General features: G+C 38.8%; 1 protein-coding gene across 1 annotated transcript in view; it reads left to right on the top strand.

Moving 5' to 3' along the window:
- Positions 1-658: 658 nt before the first annotated feature.
- epha10 (EPH receptor A10) overlaps positions 659-18478 on the top strand; it is a 266058-nt gene continuing 248238 nt past the window's right edge. Inside the window, exon 1 of the mRNA XM_088603157.1 lies at positions 659-854. Coding sequence (XP_088459283.1) covers positions 776-854 — 79 coding nt within the window. The 5' untranslated portion in view covers positions 659-775. The remainder of the gene's footprint in view (positions 855-18478) is intronic.

Here is an 18478-nt window from a genome sequence, read left to right as displayed (position 1 = left end):
CGCCCCCCACAACGAACAAGGGGAAAACACACAGACTCCACGCAGACAGCACCCCAGGTACAGAATTGTACCCAGGTCCCCAGCGCTGCGAGGCAGCAATGCTAACCCCTGCACCATGCTACCGCACAGTGTAATAAGATAAGGTGTAATCATGCTGAAGTTCTTCACCGACATCCAAGCTTTATTTTGTTGTAAAGTCTTTAAGAACCGAAAAAAATGGAAATCGAGATATAAAAGAAATGATGTTTTTTTTTTCGGCTGAGGATGAAGAGTTTTTCGTCCTGTTGAATGTTCTTGTAATTTACCTAACTTCCACTGACTGTGTAAGAGCAATAGCTGTAGCAGCTTTTGGGGAATTTTAAAATCGTTTAAAATGGATTACATACACGACTTGAATTCAAAACTACTCACGAGCGGCGCTTTCTTTGCGTAAAAGATGACGGGTCCGCTTGCCCTTGATGCACAGATTGTTAAAGATTGCAAGCAAGAGTTACAATTTATAGAGGATTCTTTAAAAGGTATCTCTTGCTGTGTAACACCTGGCAGTGCCATAATTTGCTGCCCTGTGATTGGCGACCTTCTTTTACCCTTATTTCAATGGAAGATTTTATTGTAATGTTTCGCTGTCAATCCGCGCCTTGCGCCCTCCCCGTCTTTCCAAATATGGCGCGTACAGCTGTCTTCTGGCACAAGCCTGCCAGTGTTTTCGTCGGTGAGCGCTGAGCACGCAGAAGGACAGCGATGTGTATAGCTTTGCAAACATTTCAAGTTGACGATGGAGCCTTTTAAACCGCTTGCGCTGGTTCTTTGGATTTTAATACTGGAAAGGAGGCGATACGGCAGCGCTGAAGAAGGTTGGTGTTTTTTGTTGTTGTTTATGTCTAGAGTTGACCGGTTGTCCACGGGAACTGTGGGATTCTGTCCAGCTGCAGGTGCACTGAGACAAGAGTTAAAATGGTTGGCTTTTATGGAAATAAAAAAAGTTAGAAACGTTACACGTGAAATGCCTGTGAGCGCTCGGCGTTTCCAAGTCCCTTCCAAAGAACTGCCTTCATACCAAGTGGGATAAACCGGCCATGTGAATCGAACGCCTTGATGTTGAAAGTTAGTGATTACGGTTGCTTATAATACGCGTGGTTTACAATGGCAAAAAGTGGTTTAAGGCAAAAGTAACGCGTAGAAGTGCACAAGTAGTAATAGTGAAAGTATTAGATAATTTCAGGATTTAGTAAATGTTATACGACGAGCGGTTGATTTATACCTTCTGGGATGTATCTTCTGCACTCGTGAGGCATAATTTGTGAAAAATCTTTTTCGAGCGATTTCACAGAGGTTAGGGCACTTTACGCATCCTTATTGTAACAGATTTGTTATCGGATATTTGATATTAACATGGGATTTAATAAACGTAATCTATAAACTATCACGACTGCACATACAATTGTATTGGTAATTTACAGATTCGTATAATGAACTCGTGTGTGTACTGGCTGGATAATCGAATTTTTAAATTGCCTAATCTTGCAGGAGTGGTTAGAGACTATACTTACAGTACAGAATGTGATGGCCATAAATGTAGCAATGACCGGAATTTAAATTGCAGCCTAGACCTTCAACATACACTATGAGTATGTACTAATATCATTACAATATATCATAGAATTATATTCCAGTACGTAATCGATATTCTGGTGCAAGCGCTGAGGACGAGTGAACAGAAGTTTGTAGTTCACCGTGAAGTCAGAAACGCCAGTCTGACGAAAACTTCTAAGGATACAGCACCCAATTTCCATTTTCAGTTACTGTTGACTGCCTGTATTCGTGATTCAGACATAAGCCTCATAAATACAGAGTCCATGAACTCTTGAAGGTCTAAGGGTGCATAATTATATCGATTTAAATGTACACTGAAGCTGCTATGAAAGTTCAGTAGTTCTTGCGTCGAGGTCTGGCTTTTAAGAAGACTGGTGACTCCAGGTGAGAATCCAGCAAAATACGCAAATAAGGGATGAATGGACTCTTTATTTTAACCCGTTTTCTGCTAATTCGATAATAGCGTTGTGTTTCTGGAGGCTCTAAGCCTATATAGTCTGTACGATTGATCAGTAGTGAACAGTGATCAGCATCTACAAAGTAAACCGAAATTTAAATAGTCTTGCATCTTTGTAACTTTTCCTTGTGCCCCATTCCCAAGGGAAAGTGTCGCAATACCGAATTAATTTAAACGCCGTGGGCACCGTATAGTGTACACCCCACTGCTCAATATTCACTATGGCTTTAATTCCTGTTTTCCCCGGAGGGTGATTTTGTACGTCGACTTATTTAAAACACCCCGGGAAGCACAAGTGTGTATAGTGTACATATTGGGTTTTCCCGGATGAGAGGGGAGGAATAGAGCTGGTTTGGTAAATAAGAACGCTTATATTCAACGCTGCAACAGTAATCATTTAACAGTTAACCTTGTTGTGAAAGAAACGTAGACGATGAACAGACGACAGCGTACTTTAATAAATAAACCCGTAACTCTTTTCTTCTGGGTATAGAATGTTTTCTCGCTGAACATGGCGTGGACTCGCGGGGATCGGGGACACCACCGCAGCCTAGTCCTCCTTTCGCTGACTTCAATACATTTGGACTTTTAAAGAACAAAATGTCAGTTTAAAGCATGACTGTGGAGCTAATGCATTGCACCTACAGCATACAGCTCAAAAGAGTACTTTGTATTAGAAAAAGGACAAGACCACTTTCCTTTTCTAATAGAAACTTTAACAGAAACACTTTTACTGTACATGTTCACGGAATTCTGAAAATGTGCAGTTTGTTCATTCTTTTTCCTTGTATATTTGAAAAAAGTCTTTCCCAAACCTCTAAATTCGTTCTTTCCACTCTTCATCGCTATCGGCATGTTCCTAAAGTCGCTTCTAACCCGAACAATATTCATATCCAGTACTGAATCATTGGTTTAAAAACACTGTAGTCTTACGCGCAGTGGCCTGATAATCGTGTCTAGATCCGTGTTAATTATGCGCCGTTATGACACTTTTTTTTTCCAACTACGTGGCTTGCGCACATACATGTAAATGTACGAGACAACCTGTGGTTGGCGCAGGAAACGACAGATGATAGTTCCTGCTTGTCTGTAAAATCTGACATACAGTAGGCGCCTTATCCGACGACTGCATTGTGGTGGTGACTGGCTCAGAACAAATTGCTGTGTCAAATAATTGTTGCATGTTAAGAAAAAAAAATATCAACCTTGTCATTCCTCATACGATTTAGAGAAAACCTTTTTAGAGAAAAGACAATTTTTGTGGTACTGCCTATCTGAACAATGCTGATTTACGCAGGGATGAGTATATTGTGTTTAAATGTAGACATCTCTGATAAATATAGATTGGTAATTTAGTTACAATTTTACAACATTTTTAAAGCCTGCCACTTGATTTTTGTGTCAATGTGCAATCTTGAATGTGTCCCTTCACTTCTTATGTCGTTGAAATATCTCACACGACTCTAAAAAGTAGTTAAAGCTGTAGTAGATACATTACTTTAAAATTGAACTTCTTTAAATGCTGTACAGTTGAGCTAGAAGGATGATATAATGTAAAAAGGGTGACTGCAGGTGTTGTAATTTCTAGAGTTTATAATAAAATTTGATTAAAAACAAATTATGTATTAATGTTAATAAATTATATATCAAATGCCATCTTACGTATCTATTTTACCATCAAGATTAAGTGTATTTTGACAGGAAAGCATGCATTTATTCATCTCCAAATTAAAGTCTGCAAAATTTACTTGTGATGTGAAAATATTAAACTATGCCATATGAAACATGTTAATTCATTTTGAGGAACAGTACTGCCATTCCATTCATTAATCATCGAAATATTATATCAGGGATAATAGTGACATTCATGCCCTTTATTTCTTATTTGGCTATCGCAGTATCTGAGAGTCAGAAAGTGTTAGCTGTCCTATTTGTATAACAATGATTAAATTAATTTACGTTAACTGACGTAGACTAGTACAATTAAGATCCTATCAAAAGGTATTGAGCATTTAATTAGATTTCTGTACTTAGGAGAAACTGGCTAATACTGGCAGATGGTAAGAGGCTCAATTTTCTTTCTTTTTGCATTCACCAGTGCCTGTTTTGGGAGCTCCAAAATCTCTTTTGCTGAATCTACCATCATTTTTATTCTCAATGGGAGTGGAGCTAAGAGCCAATCCAGTCAGTGGTGGTCTGCTGTTGTTCTTCCTGTACGGTGTGTTGCACATTATTTTGCTCTCCTGAGACCAGCATTAAATAGCTGATATCAATCATTGCCCTCCATCCAGAATCACTCAGTTTGAAGACAGGGTTACTGATGCACAGATAACCTTGTGCTGGAGTGCACAGGAGAGCAGAATTCAGTCTTTAGATATTGCTTCCTATACATAAAAAGGAACAGAGCTGTTTCTTGTACTTAGTTGTTAAAGGTAAGGCAGAGATCTGGCTTTGTCATTGTTGATAAAAAGGACATCTTCTGAAATTATTTACAGGCACAGAGAAACAGAAGTAGTCATGATGGGGATATAGACGATTAAAGTGTTTCGGAGGTATTTGAGAAAGGCTTTGTCTCAGAACATCTTTGTATTTATTAGCAAGTTGCTTTCATAGCTGAAAAATATATATGTACTGTAGTATTCACAGCTATATTAAGGGACCAAAAATAAAAGTCATGCTTCATTTAGAATTTGTATTTATTGTACAGAACACAATGTGAAAATAAACTGAAGGATGAATGGTTCTTTTCTTTTTCAGTTTACCTTGTTTATAGTTCCCAATTTAAACAACAGATGGAGGGCATTGCTAGGAAATTTACCGTTTGTAATAAAGTGGAAAAACGAACCATTTTGTTCTATTCACGCATGTGCTATGGATTCTGCATATAGATCAAATTGTCTCACCATTATTTTGATTAATTGATCATTCATGTCTGATGCACTCAAGGGAAGTAGATTTTATATAAGCACTAAATCACTAATTAGTGAGAGAAAGTTGATTGGGCACAGATAATGAGCTGATACAACCTTGAATGTCAAGCCTGGGCAAAATCAAGAAAGAAAAATACAGAGTGGAACCCATATGCCCTACTTATCAAGGGGCTATGAGTCACGTCACTTTTCTACGATGGATGGGAAGAGTTACAGGTAAGTGTGATGGTATAAGAGTGTCCAGTCACTACAGAACTGCATTTGTTGTAAAGAATTGCTACCTCATTTGCTGCCCTTCCTCTCGATCTGGATAATTTATATTATCATGAAAAGTCCAGAATCTTTGTTATATCAAATGTTGTGACATTTTATTGAACGGATATGACGCAGATGAATTCATTATGCTGCGTAACATTTGTCATCAAGAGGGCTGATCAACAGATTGTCTGTGGTGAAAGTCACAGTCTGTGTGAGAAGTAATACAAACTGTAGTTTGTGCTACTATATGCACTAGTTTGCAGATTGTGTCTTGTGGGTTTCTGTCCCATTCCTCATGTTCATTTGTCTCTGAGCACCTGAAGCAAGTAAGTGTGTCCAAGGTCATACACAAAATGTTCATTGGGCCTTCAGTTTAGTGAGAAGGGCATTCACAGCATAACTGTCACATTTTCATCTTACAAGACTGTTGTAACCGATGCAGCATGAGAACATGCATTGTCTTACTTCAGTCTTGTCACATTAGAGTGAGCCTGCAGGAAAGATGGTCACTGAGGTCCCAGGACTTGATCAGTGTCATATCATACAGTCAGGCTGGTTATCAATCGCTATGAATGGAGTTCTGTAGTTACACTCCTGCCCAGACCTCAGATGAACTAGGACGTCTTTATTGATAAGTTGCACATTACAGTTAGCATAGCACTCTGCATGTCTGTGCTACATTTTCTGACAACCGTGAGCACGATCCCAACAAAATCTTGCTGCATTGCTAAAGAGGGCTTAGTTGCAGTGCTGGCAGATCCACCTCAGGTGATGCTCGCACCACACCACATCTTTGTGTTTCATTAATGGACACTGGGACCCTGTGTGGTCATTTGTCCTGCAGAAGTCTGTTCAGCCGCTTCCTACAGTATACCTGCTGATACATGGGTTGTTATGACCTGGCATTTCTGATGCAGCAGCTGGCTTTGTGAAAACAGGTCAGGAGGACCGGGCATGAGGCTGTCGGTAACGTCGAGACACAGTGGCTTGTGCCCGTCCTGGATTGTGGACTGTGTCTGTTTGTCACATATTGTTGCAATAGGGGGCTGTGATAAAAATCTAAATAGAGCATAATTTTTATAAAAATCAGGTGCTGATCCCTGCTTGCACACTTTTTCTTTTATTCTCTGGCACAATGTTGATAATGTAGTAACAATCTGTCCAAAACTTATACAAGAAAATAAAAACAATTACACATTATGGGGACAAAAACATATCAAGAGGCCATAGAGTAGCCCCGTGTCCTAAAAAAATAATTTTGCCAAGGACTAAATCTCCCTCTTTAAGGCAAGGATGCCCACAAGTGAATGGGAACCACTCACCCAGTTCCAACAATCAGTAAATCATATATAAATATATTGTACTTAGCCTGGGGTTACACAATATAGGAAATCTATCCTAATTACAATAAGACCGCAAGCTGTCTCGTAATAATGCCTCGGAGTCCAGCACCCTTTTCAGTGTTCAGATGACCTGGATCGTTCCGAGTCTGATTGGCAAGAACAGCTCTGGCTCACCACACAGCTGAGGAAGAGGAGGATGAGGGCTGATGATGTGTGATGGAGTGTTCTCTCTTCTGAACTCTCCCCCTTTCTGTTCCTGTGCTTGCAGTACGCCTTGATCCATACCTACAGAGGCCAGATGAATGACCGCACTGCGAATGGCCTGGTTGCCGTGAAATGCTTATTCCTTAAAAGTGGTCTTTGTGATTTTCAATGAAGTTATTAAAGTTGAGTAAATTAATATGAATATACAGTATGTTGATCATCAGTGGAACTGCAAAAACATTGCTAACCTTCCTGAAAGCCCTGGTTCCCCCTTCATAAACAATGATATGAAAATTGTAGGTGTGACTGCTTCAGACAGTGCACAACTGTTTAGATCAGGGGCATTGTTCTGTGGGTAAAAAGAGAGTATTGCTTCCTTTCTGTATTTATTTTCTTGATTTAACCTGTTGAATGTCAAGACTGGTAGAAATCACTTTAACACCTGTGCTCATTCAACTTGCTCAATAATGAGGTGATTTCGTGCTAATGTAACAAAGTAACTCAAGTGTATCATGGTTAGTCATAAACGATCAATTAACACAAATGATGCAAAAAACAACTCAACAGTATCCAAAATCTTTATACTTTATTTTTCTCAAAACAAATAGTGCATACTCAATTAGAGTGCTGCTTCTATTAATGTTCATTATGCATGCGTTCTTAGATGTATATAGGAATTGCAGGGTACTATTGAACTATTCCTCTCCTATAAATACATATTTTGAACATTGAACTGAATATATGCAAAACACCATTTTGTGAACCTCCTCATGAGCTGCATTTAGGGTCTCCTGGAGCATCAGTGTCAAATTGTGACAAGTCCAGTCAAGTTCATACATATGTAAAGAAAAGCAGAGCACAGTAACATAGTAAAAATGTTAGGAAATCTCTTTTCCTCTATATGTATCATGTACTGTATACTGTATAGGGCTCAGGTAAGAAGATATGAGCATTTTAAATTAGTGCTATATGTTTGCTTGCATTGCTCCGGTCATTTAACTAGCATACCATTATTTTCTTAATTCCCCACATGTTTAGCTTTTTTTATAATAAAAAAACCTCCATTGTCAAGAGTTTGGCTGGGACTCTTGACCGTAACGATAAGTCTTTTGGTTCATATTCCAAGTGGGACACTGCTTTTATCCCCATTGAGCACAGTTATTTCAATTAGAGGGCTCCTTTGATGGTCGTTTTAACTGATAATTCTTCCTTAGATTTACATGGATAAATAAAGGATTATTATCTTGAAGTGAGCTTTCTCTGTGGAGTGCGGAGTTTTTCCCACTCGGTATTTAAATTTAATCACTTCTTGAAGAACAATTAAAAAACGCCCACTGGCACACTAGTCGCTTGGGTTGAGAACTGCTGCTCAAAATGTAGCACATTGATACCCACCCAGCTGATATCCCAGGAAAGAGAAATATATCGTTTCTAGAGAGTTCATGTGTTCCTCTACATTAGAAAAGACATTTTTTTTTAAGCAGAGGTGATTAGACTTCAGTTGTAAAAATCATGGCAGTATCTGGGGAAGTACTCTCCAGAATCTCTTTCTTTCTGTTCAACACCGACAGGAGAAACACAACAACTTAGCTGCTCAGCCAGTCTGAAAAAGTCTAATTACAAAAAAGCAGATACGTCCCATAAACAATTGTATACGACTTTATGCAAGAAATTCCAATAAATCCTGCGAATAGCGTTTGACCTTTCAAACCCATTAAAACTCTGCAAGGATCGTGCTATAGTTATTGAACTCCTTTGCCCACCACCAATCTAGCCTTTGCGGAATAATGTAAATGAAGTTTATTCATTGGCCTTCAATGAGTGGCTCGTCCAGTGACCCAGCAAATTACTCAACCTTTTAATATGCTACTGCGCTGATCACAAATTGACAGTTAAATGCTGACCTTCAGCACCACTATCTTCCTTTCAGCAAATATATTTCTCTTTGTTGGACTGATATACAGTAGGCATGTTTTAGAGGAGTGCCTAAAATAAAAAATGTGTGTGTTAAAAATCAAATGTCTTTGTTTTGTATGACTTGCTCTGTATCCTTTCCCTTTGGTGTGGTTGTTGTGATTTTTATTAGGACGCTGCTAATTGTAGCACAGAAGTGAAATAGTGGGCTGTTCTTTTATTGCTTATCATAGTCTAGTTTTAATAATAATAATTGCTTACACTTATATAGCGCTTTTCTGGACACTCCACTCAAAGCGCTTTACAGGTAATGGGGACTCCCCTCCACCACCACCAATGTGCAGCATCCACCTAGATGATTTTAGGTTTTGACGTTAGATCAATAAACTAGTCTTTGGTCCTGGAATTTATTTGTGGTCACCCATAGGGATTTCTTTTTTGTTTGTCCTATCGTTTGTTTTCCTGACTTTGTTTTTATCTTCTCACTTGTAAAATGTGTAAACATTAGCGGGTCAGAAATAATAAAAAAAACAAATATTCTTAATTCCCATAGCTGGGTTTAACGTTTTTGGTTTTGAAAAACAAAAAAGTCTGCCATGTGATGAACATTTAGATTTTAATTTAAAAACATTGCTGTATTTTTCGTGAGCCCTGTATTTAGAAATTGGAGTATAATATTAAGCTTATCACACCTTAGGAAAATACAGAGTCTTCTTTTTTGCCTTGTAAGGATTTTTAATAAGTTAAAGGTACTTGATTAACAGATAAAAAGCAATAACAGTGCGAGATGTGTTTGTATCAGTGTATATTTTGCAGAATTATTTCTTTTCCAGTGGACATTTTATCTCTGAACACTATAAGATTAAGCACCCAGAGTTCAAGATCCTGAACTTTCTTCAACTCCTCTGCCTTTCAGCAGAGTCGCAGGAACCAGTCAACACACACTACAGAGCGAGTGTGCGCCCTCAGTACCAGCAGTGGCTACTGGATGACTGTAAGCTGCAGCTGCACATTGCTGTCCCAGCATTTCCTTAACTTTCCAACCGTATTCAGGCTTGGCTGGAACCACATCCAGGTACTGATGGGCCTGGAGAAACTGGGATCACTGATGGGCCCTAGGATGAGTCTCCTGCTCCCAGTGAATGGGAGGGGGTGGGAGTGAGGTCCTCAGGTTTTAGTGTAGTGTGCACGAGCAGTAATTAGTCTCTTAGGGTGTGTTGCAGACCTTTCCAAGAGCAAGCGCACAAGAAGTAGAGGATTGGTTTATTTTGGACACAAAAAGGACCTGTATGGTTTTGAAGAAGCGATGGGTTGTACTTGTACCAGAGGGGAAATGTAAGGCAGAGTGTTGACTACACGGCAGTTCTGGTGGGATCAGAAGATGCCAGGGGCATAAAATAAAAAAAAAAACTTAAAATTTAAACTGTCCATTCTTATTTTCTTCTATTCTTTCTAAGGAAAAAAATGCAAGAACCCCGGGCTACTGCATTAACAGGGAGCTATAGCATTATAGGAGTCTCTTGAACAAGGCTACAGGACGATGATGGGGACAAACAGTAAACTAATTGTTATGCATTTTTCGCTAGAAAGATAGTTCAGAAGGGGTGGTGGTGTGGGATTATACAGTATATCAAAATTAACCTGCAAGCTAGAGAACTGAAGCAGAACGGTATCGATACTTTAGAATCTCTACGGCCTTGAAGAAGTATGTAAACCCTTGCACAGTTTTCACATTTTGTTGCTTTAAAAAGCTTGCAGTCATGACACTTTGAAGTAGCAATTGATATGTGTTGTTCAAGCAACCTGCTGTACACATTCAAAGCAAAAAATAATCAATGAGCAATCTTTTTTCTTTAGTTAATGTAAAGTCAAGCCTTTCACTGTAGAAAAGCTACATTCATTTGGTTGCACGAATTTACATTAAAGAGCCACACAGTTAGTTGAGTGGCCTCTGTGTACAATAAAAATGGTTCACATGATTTTAAAATAAATGCATCTGTCTGTGTAAGGTCCTTCAGTCAGGTAGTGAACTTGAAAGAAAGATTTAACCAGCCAAAACAAGTAGCTATCAAAATAACTTGGGGATAAAGCTGAAAAAGGGCTTAGATCAAGAGAACTTTTCAAAGACCATTAATTAAGACCGCCGCCTCGCATAGGGTCTTTTTCGCTCTCCTGCCTCTCCACGGTTTGTCCCTTCCGACATCCGCGACACTAAATGGTTGGATGCAGATATAAAGAAGCATCAGAAGGAAGAGAGCATTCTACGGTCTGTGTGAAAGTTTGACCGTTTCCAAGATTCAAAGATTTAAGATGACTATACCAAGTTATGAGTGTAACTCATATACATTATGAGTTACAGGTAAAATACATGAACACAGTACATAATACATTTAACACAGTACAAACCTATTAACAATTAAGAAACATACATATAAGATGAGAAAAACAAGTAAGCTGCTTAAAGTAATCCTTGCAAGTTTGAAAGACAAAGAAGTTGGGTCATCAGCGTGTGAGACAGATATAAAGGATATACATGCCTGATGGAAAAAATAAAATGAATAGTCATGGGAATAAAGGATAATGTATTTCGACTGCACTTAAATTTAGGTTTTGTAAATCCATGCCCGGATGGAAGGAGCTCAAATTAGCTCTAGAAGGGGTGGTCATGACTGTCAGTGATTATATTGGCCTTCTTCACTATTTGTTTGATGTAGATGTCTAGCAGCTGTAGCTGTTGTGCATCAGTAACTTTGCTGGCTTCCTTCACAGTCTTGCTCAGTCTGTCTTTATCACATGTATTCAGGTTACTAAACCAGACTACTGCAGTGAATGTTAGAACAGATTCAATAAAAGTTCTGTGGAATAAAGTCATCATTGTACTACACACAATAAAGGAGTGTAGCTTTTTCAGTAAGAACAATGGCAGTTGGCCCTTCTTACATACTGTAGGCATCCTTATTGTCCTCTAAAGATGAGCTTTTTATAATCAATAACCATCACTTTGGTTTTTGACACATGAAGTTGAAGGAAGGAGGAGTTACGCCATTCAGTCTGCCACAGTCCAATGATCAGTGTCTACACGACTGCGTTACTGACTAATGCATGAGAGGGATTTACTGTAGGTGTTTATCAGTGAGTTTCCATTTGTTACAGTGCTCTTCTACAACACATTCACCACGACATTTTACAAGTCATGAGAACGAAACAAGTACAATGATGCTGCCCATGAGATGTTGAAAATGTATATTAGGGCGGGTGAGAGCTCATGATCATCATGAGTTCATTAAAATAAAAGTGGAATAGAAATAACAATAATAATGGCATTTAAGATAAGATTAGACAAGAAAGAGAGACACATTGGATTTTTGAAGATAATACAGTAAATCTCTGGGCATGCAAGGTTGATGGTGAGTCTCCTCTCCAGGCTACAGGAGAGAGCTTTGTTGATTTTTATACTGTATGGAGATTCTTTGGTTTTGATTTTAAGACAATGTGGAGAAGCAAGAAAAAAGCAAACGATCTGTGGGTATGGTGCAACAAAGTGCAAAATTCCATGGAAGCTATTCTCAAGCTTTACTATGCACTGCTAAGTCCTAATTTTAAGGACTGTGTTAAAATTGGTCATAACACATAAATAATATTATGGCCTTAAAAAGAGTGCGAGAAGAGGAATCAGGGTGATTCCTGGTTTCAGGGCACGGGCATTTGCACACAAGATAAGGGAGTTAAATCTCTTTGGCTAGCATAAGAGATTCATAGGGAATTTATTCAAAAAATGGGAAAAATGCATATACAACATTCTAGATTTGCTTAGCTATCAAAACTACAAAATGAACGAGATAGGCAAAATGGCCTACAGTACTTTATTTTGTTCTGGACATTTTACCAAGCAAATTCTGAATATTAACCACAGGTTAATAAAGTAAAAGCAAAGGTGATTTTCAAAAGCTGGAAGCATAGCTAAAAAACTGAATTGAGAACTAAAGAACTGTGCATTGATGCCATGCTAATTGTTTACCAAGAACCTAGAATAAAGAATAATTAAAATATAAAACGCTAATTAAACTTGAAATGAACATTTTATTGTGGTGCCATCTGTTTTGATCTAAAGTAGAATGAATTATATCCCACAGGTGATTTTTTTTAACCTAAATGATGTTTTTTGGTTCAAGCACAAGGGAGCAGTCTCCATGCAGTATCTGTGCTCTTAATCATTTTATCCCACACTGCAATTACAGCACTTACAGTATCTGTGTGCAATTCAGGATTCATAAAGCACGGGAAATGATTTAAGACCAATAAAAAGAAATCATTAGGCTGAAGCGAAAGTTTTTATTTGATGACTGTTTTTTTTCTTTTTTGTAAAGAAGGTAATTCATTAAGGAAATGGCTCATTTAGTACATAGCAATAAATTTTTGTGATACTAATGTCTGCAGTTTTTACACACTTGCATGGCTTCTCTGTCTGCATACTTGAATGATGTTTAGGCAATCATTAAAAGATGAGAAAGGATTCTTTTCCTTTCATAAAAAAAAGACTTCTTGATGTCCTGCAATCTCCAACATTCCCAGTGGATTCAGCATAGTGTTGTATGTTATGATGAAAGTGAAGTTTGATAAGGTATCTGTGTATTAAGGATGAATAACTAATGTCACTTTTGTTTAAATATTTCTATAACATTTAAATTATTCTATGCAGAAGCTATTGAATTCAGATTCTTAGGTCTCCATTTCTCTCATCCAGTGCAGTGTAGGGGTTGGTGTGGCGCAAGTTTTGTTGTAACAGTAAATTGTGTGAGTTTAGTTTGGCTGTTTGAAATCAGTAGAATAACAAGGAGTCTGCACACAGATTAATAGCACACAGGAGGAATCTATTGATACATAAAAGGTGTACATAAAAGCATTCAAAGGAAATAAGTAAAAAAACTATACAGTAAGTGAGATCGGTAATGTGGAATATTGAACTATACTTATCCACAATTGTGCATTTGCAACTCCTGTGCAGGAGGATAAGGGAACAGCTGATGGGGTCAGCCTTGTCCAGCCCATGCTCTGCATCCACTCCTGGTGCAGCTCGAGGTATTAGGGAGAGAGAGAGAATCCTGCTGTCCTGCTGTGGGAGCTGGGCAATGAGATTTGTAGGCTCAGCATCACAATGGCGAAATACAGACAGTGCAGTAACTGGAATGTCTGGAATATCAATGGCTGCAGCAGATTGAGGTCTCCAGTTGTATTGGTCCCCATGCCATCAGATCAAGGTCATGTACTGTATGTTCTATCCTCATATGTTTGAAAGCTGGCTCCTAACAGGTTCTTCCCAATAAAAGGCATCATGCAGAGGCATTTGCAATGCCCACCACATCAAACAAGACATTGGCTAATGATGATGGGGACAGAATAGTGATGTCATTCCAGTAGTTATGATCTGGCATGGAAGCTGTTATAACAAGAGGGTTGTTGAGCACTGAGTTTGAAGCAGAGGTCAATTTCATCTCGCACCTTTTGGGTGTAAGGTTTGATTTGCCATCAAGAATGAAATAACCAATCAAATTCATTCACAAGCTCACCATTAGAATCAATGAGTTACCTGTTGTCGAAAAGTAGCAGGGAACCATTACCGTATATGTTATTCATGTATAATCCTACGCTAGATTCAAATAACAGAACTGTGGAAGTTTTCTATGTTGAGCTTCAAATTATTTTTCAGTAACACAGGACAGACATATTCTGCTTGAAACTAATGGCAGTTAAAGGATTTGGAAATCTCAACTCTGGTGGCATTTTTCTACATACCAAATCCCCAGAGCATAGGTTTAGATTTATATAGCTTATTATATTAATTGTATTATAGTATTATGAGAAATAGGCACAAATCGGCAACATCTTTATTCCAAACAGGTTTTACTTTATCTTTGCCCAGAATTATAAAATATCATTGAAACAATGAGAAGAGTTCTTGTCTGCTGGACTCATCACACCTGATCAGTTTTATGATGTTGATTTGAACTGACTTTCCCACATTGCTTGCAGAAAAAAGTAATATCCATAAATAATCGGCAATGAAGTACTGAAAAATCCAAACAAAAGTATTTTTCAAAAATGCATTATTCAGAAGATATCAAGTATCAGCCAAGAACACAAGAAAAGTGTTGAAGACCCAAATATCATGACAGATATCACCAACATCTGAAAGTAGATGCATGGATTTTAGAAAAGGAAACAGTAGAACTGGTTTCATTAAAAATGACTGAAGCACCAATGAACTTATTGATGTGTACGAGACCTTCTATACTTGCCAGAGAGACCCATACTCCAAGCAACAGATGGTGACCCACCAAAAGACAAAAGCAGAGGATCACAGCTAAATGTACAGATATTGGATAGACCAGTTCATGGAAATTCAACGGCATGCAGTTAATCCTTGATGTGTTGGTATCATTTCTGCTTATGGCCTGAGTACCCAAGAACCAGCCCTTTAGAGACTTATGGAATGGGAAGACTTGATCAAGAAAAGAAAAGGGAGTGAACAGTGTGGGAACAAGCATTTTGAACATCTTTTTATTCAAAAACCCCTGTCAACAACAGTATATTCAGTGTTATTCCACAGAACCTTTCTACAGATGGTGTGGAAATATCAACAGCTACTGGAAGGATATGATGAAATCCGTCACACTTTCATTACAATAAATCACACAAATGAAGAACATCAAAGTAGCAGGAATCCCTGAATAATGTTTTAAGCATGGTGGACAAGTCTACATCTCCACACTACCATTGTTCAGATTAGTGGAGAGAATTCTCAAGAATCATTTCATTCCTTTTGCTGATGAATTTCTCCCAGAATCCCATTGTGGGTTCAGATATCAGGAGGCATAGCTGACATGTGTATAGGCTGTCAATTACAGGAAAAATGTCAGGAGTAACAGCATCCTCTCTACTTGGTAAAGATGTTTAACATTGTGTGGGCACCTGGGTATACCCTCCTGAAGTATTTACAGTATGTCAGCATCCATCACATGCCTCATGATGATATGAATGCTGTAGTGCTGCATAATGGATATGTTGTGTAACCCATGAAAACTGAATAGGAGCCAAAGAAGTCATCACTCTCGCTCTATTTTCATTATTGTTGAGTGCCATGCTCCTTTTTGGCAACAGACAGTCTCCGTGCTAGAGTGCAGCTGATTTACCGGATGAACTGTAATTATTTAACCTCCAAACACTCCAGTTCAAAACTGAACCCACTCTTACTTCAGCTATCAGATTCCAGTAAGTTGATGATTCTGAAGTATGTACTTTGACAGAATTGGATTTTCAGACATTGGGCACCTTATTTACTGGGGTAAATAAATACATGGCACTTAGATATAACATTCAGAAGATGAAAAGTTCTAAATGCACAAGGCCTTAATGCTGTTGATACAGATTCAAGACGAGTGTGTGAAGAATGTTCAGCACTTCCCATATTTCCCACACAAAACCAATAGCTTTTTAGCTACAACCGCTAATGCTCAAATGTACTACGGGACTCATCTTGCATTTACATTTATTCATTTGGCACACAATTTTATCTTAAACAACATCTGGTCAAAATGCAAAGGGTTTATGTAACAGTAGTGCTAGGATGTTTCAGTACTACTTGACAGACAGGAAATAGTAACTTAAGGGCATAGTCAGTCAGTGAGGGTTAGTCATGGGCCACTGGGGAGAGGTATATTTTGAACAGAGGAGTTTATAATTTCTTTCAGAGGATTGCAAATGAGTCTGTGATTCTGACTGCAGCAGGTAGGTTGTTCATCACTGGGAGTCCAGCATGGAGAGCAGCTGGGCCTGGGACTTGCATGTAGTCAGCATTGGCATTGCCAGTTATCCTAAGGCACTGGACCACAGTGCCCTAGTAGAACCCTGGGGCCTGACCATGGTCTAGGGCCGAGTCTGGAAGCCAATATAGTGAGACAACGTGGGGAAGAAACATGAGATTATTTCAAGAGATTGGAGACCAGGTGGGATACAGTGTTCTGTATGAGTTGATCAGTTGAATGAGTTGATCAGTCTGGGAGTCCTGCCAGAACAGAGCCGGAGTAGTCCTGTCATGAGATCTGCGATCTCCAACGTGTTGAGGTTAGTAGGTGGTCAGGAATGGGAAGATCTTCCAGATGTTGCACGAGAAGGATTTGCTGGTTCTGTTTATAGCTGAGAAGTGTGTGAATATGAAGTTGTCATTCAAGAGGTTCCTGGTAGCACTGGAGTTCAGTTTATCTGTGTTCAGTGTTAAATAGTTCTCAGTTAACTAAAGGCTGGGCCAGGATTTGGATTTCTTTGAGAGACTAGCAGACATCTCTTTCTAGATGCCATACAACCATCTCCAGCTCAGAGATGCAGCAGGAGACCTCTGTATGTCAGAGGCTGGAAACAAAAGATTCAGTTAACCTCAATGTAGCAATGATATGATGTGTCATGTGAAGAGATGATGTATACCAAGCTAGCTGGTATATATAGAGAAAAGAAGGTCTAGCTCAAAGCCCTGTGGGTTTGCTGCAGAAACCACATTTCTCCATAAGCACTTGGTAGGACACTTCAGAGAGGTAAAAGGTGCACTAGCCTTGACTCAGCGCCAGTGATGCCAATATTAGCAAGAGGTTGTTGAGGAGGATCTGGTGATTCGCAAATGCTGTAGAGAGATTGAATAAGATCACAACAGAGAGGAGACCAGTGACTCTGGTATAGTACAAAGCTGCTGTGACTGTCAGGAGAGTGCTCTAAAGATAGGATACTGCACAGAGATTAGAGTGATACGGGGAGTCAAGGAAGTTATTCAGTGAGAGGCAATTTGAGAGTGGGTTAAATGCAGCAAGTTCACATGTTTAGGATAGGAAGGATAGGGCCAAGATGACATATCTGTAGTTTTGAGGAACAGAGCTATCTATTGAGGGTTGTCACACACCTGAAAGGTGCCTACTTGAAAGTTGTGGGGAAATGTCCAGTATATAGGAAAGTAGAGAGAATGGCATTACAGTATGTCAGAGGGGCTTGATTGATGTAGATGAGAGAGGACAGGATCCCGTAGATGGATTGTAGGCCTTTGTGAGAAAATTCTGACACATTAACCTTGGAAGGTTGAAGGAGAATAGGTTTGCCTTCAGGGAGGGCAGCCTGGGCTGAGTGAATTGGTTGTGGATGGTGAACATCTTTTCCTTGAAGAAGGCTTCAAAGTCATCAGTAATAAGAGATGTGGTTCATAATTAACTGAGTACCACCTGGGTAGGGCTATATTGGCCTTCTGGCAAAAAATGAAACCTTTGACTTGCAGATTTGATGTTACATTATTGAGACGTGCACCACTCTGCCAATCAACTTCTTTCAAATTGAATTCACAATTTGATTGTGAACTGAATTGTGGCTCCCCAGGAGCAGAGTTGGCCACCCTTGACGTAGTCAGTCTGATAGCTGTTTTTACTGGTCATATGATTACAGGTACTTGAATATATAGTGTATTTATTTAAAATATTAATGTATACAGCTTATATGCACTATATATACAGTATATATAGGCTGAGATTAGGTTACAAAATATAAGGCTGCTGGCATTTCTCAATAATACATTTTTTATGATAAAGATCAGAATGTGTTTATCACTGTAGGCAGAATAGTTTAACTGTCCTAATTATGGTCTGCATTTAAAGGGTTAAACTTGTGAACAACACTGAACTTTGGCTTTTCTCACAGTTAAAAAAATCCTCTTTTTTTCCCCACCCATTTATTGGTGTGAAAGTTTGGCC

Source organism: Lepisosteus platostomus, chromosome 13 (assembly GCF_059453375.1).
Source record: "Lepisosteus platostomus isolate fLepPlt1 chromosome 13, fLepPlt1.hap1, whole genome shotgun sequence".
NCBI classification, from domain to species: Eukaryota; Metazoa; Chordata; class Actinopteri; order Semionotiformes; family Lepisosteidae; genus Lepisosteus; species Lepisosteus platostomus.
The sequence above is the reverse complement of the archived record's forward strand: the minus strand, read 5'-3'. Positions and strand labels throughout refer to the sequence as shown.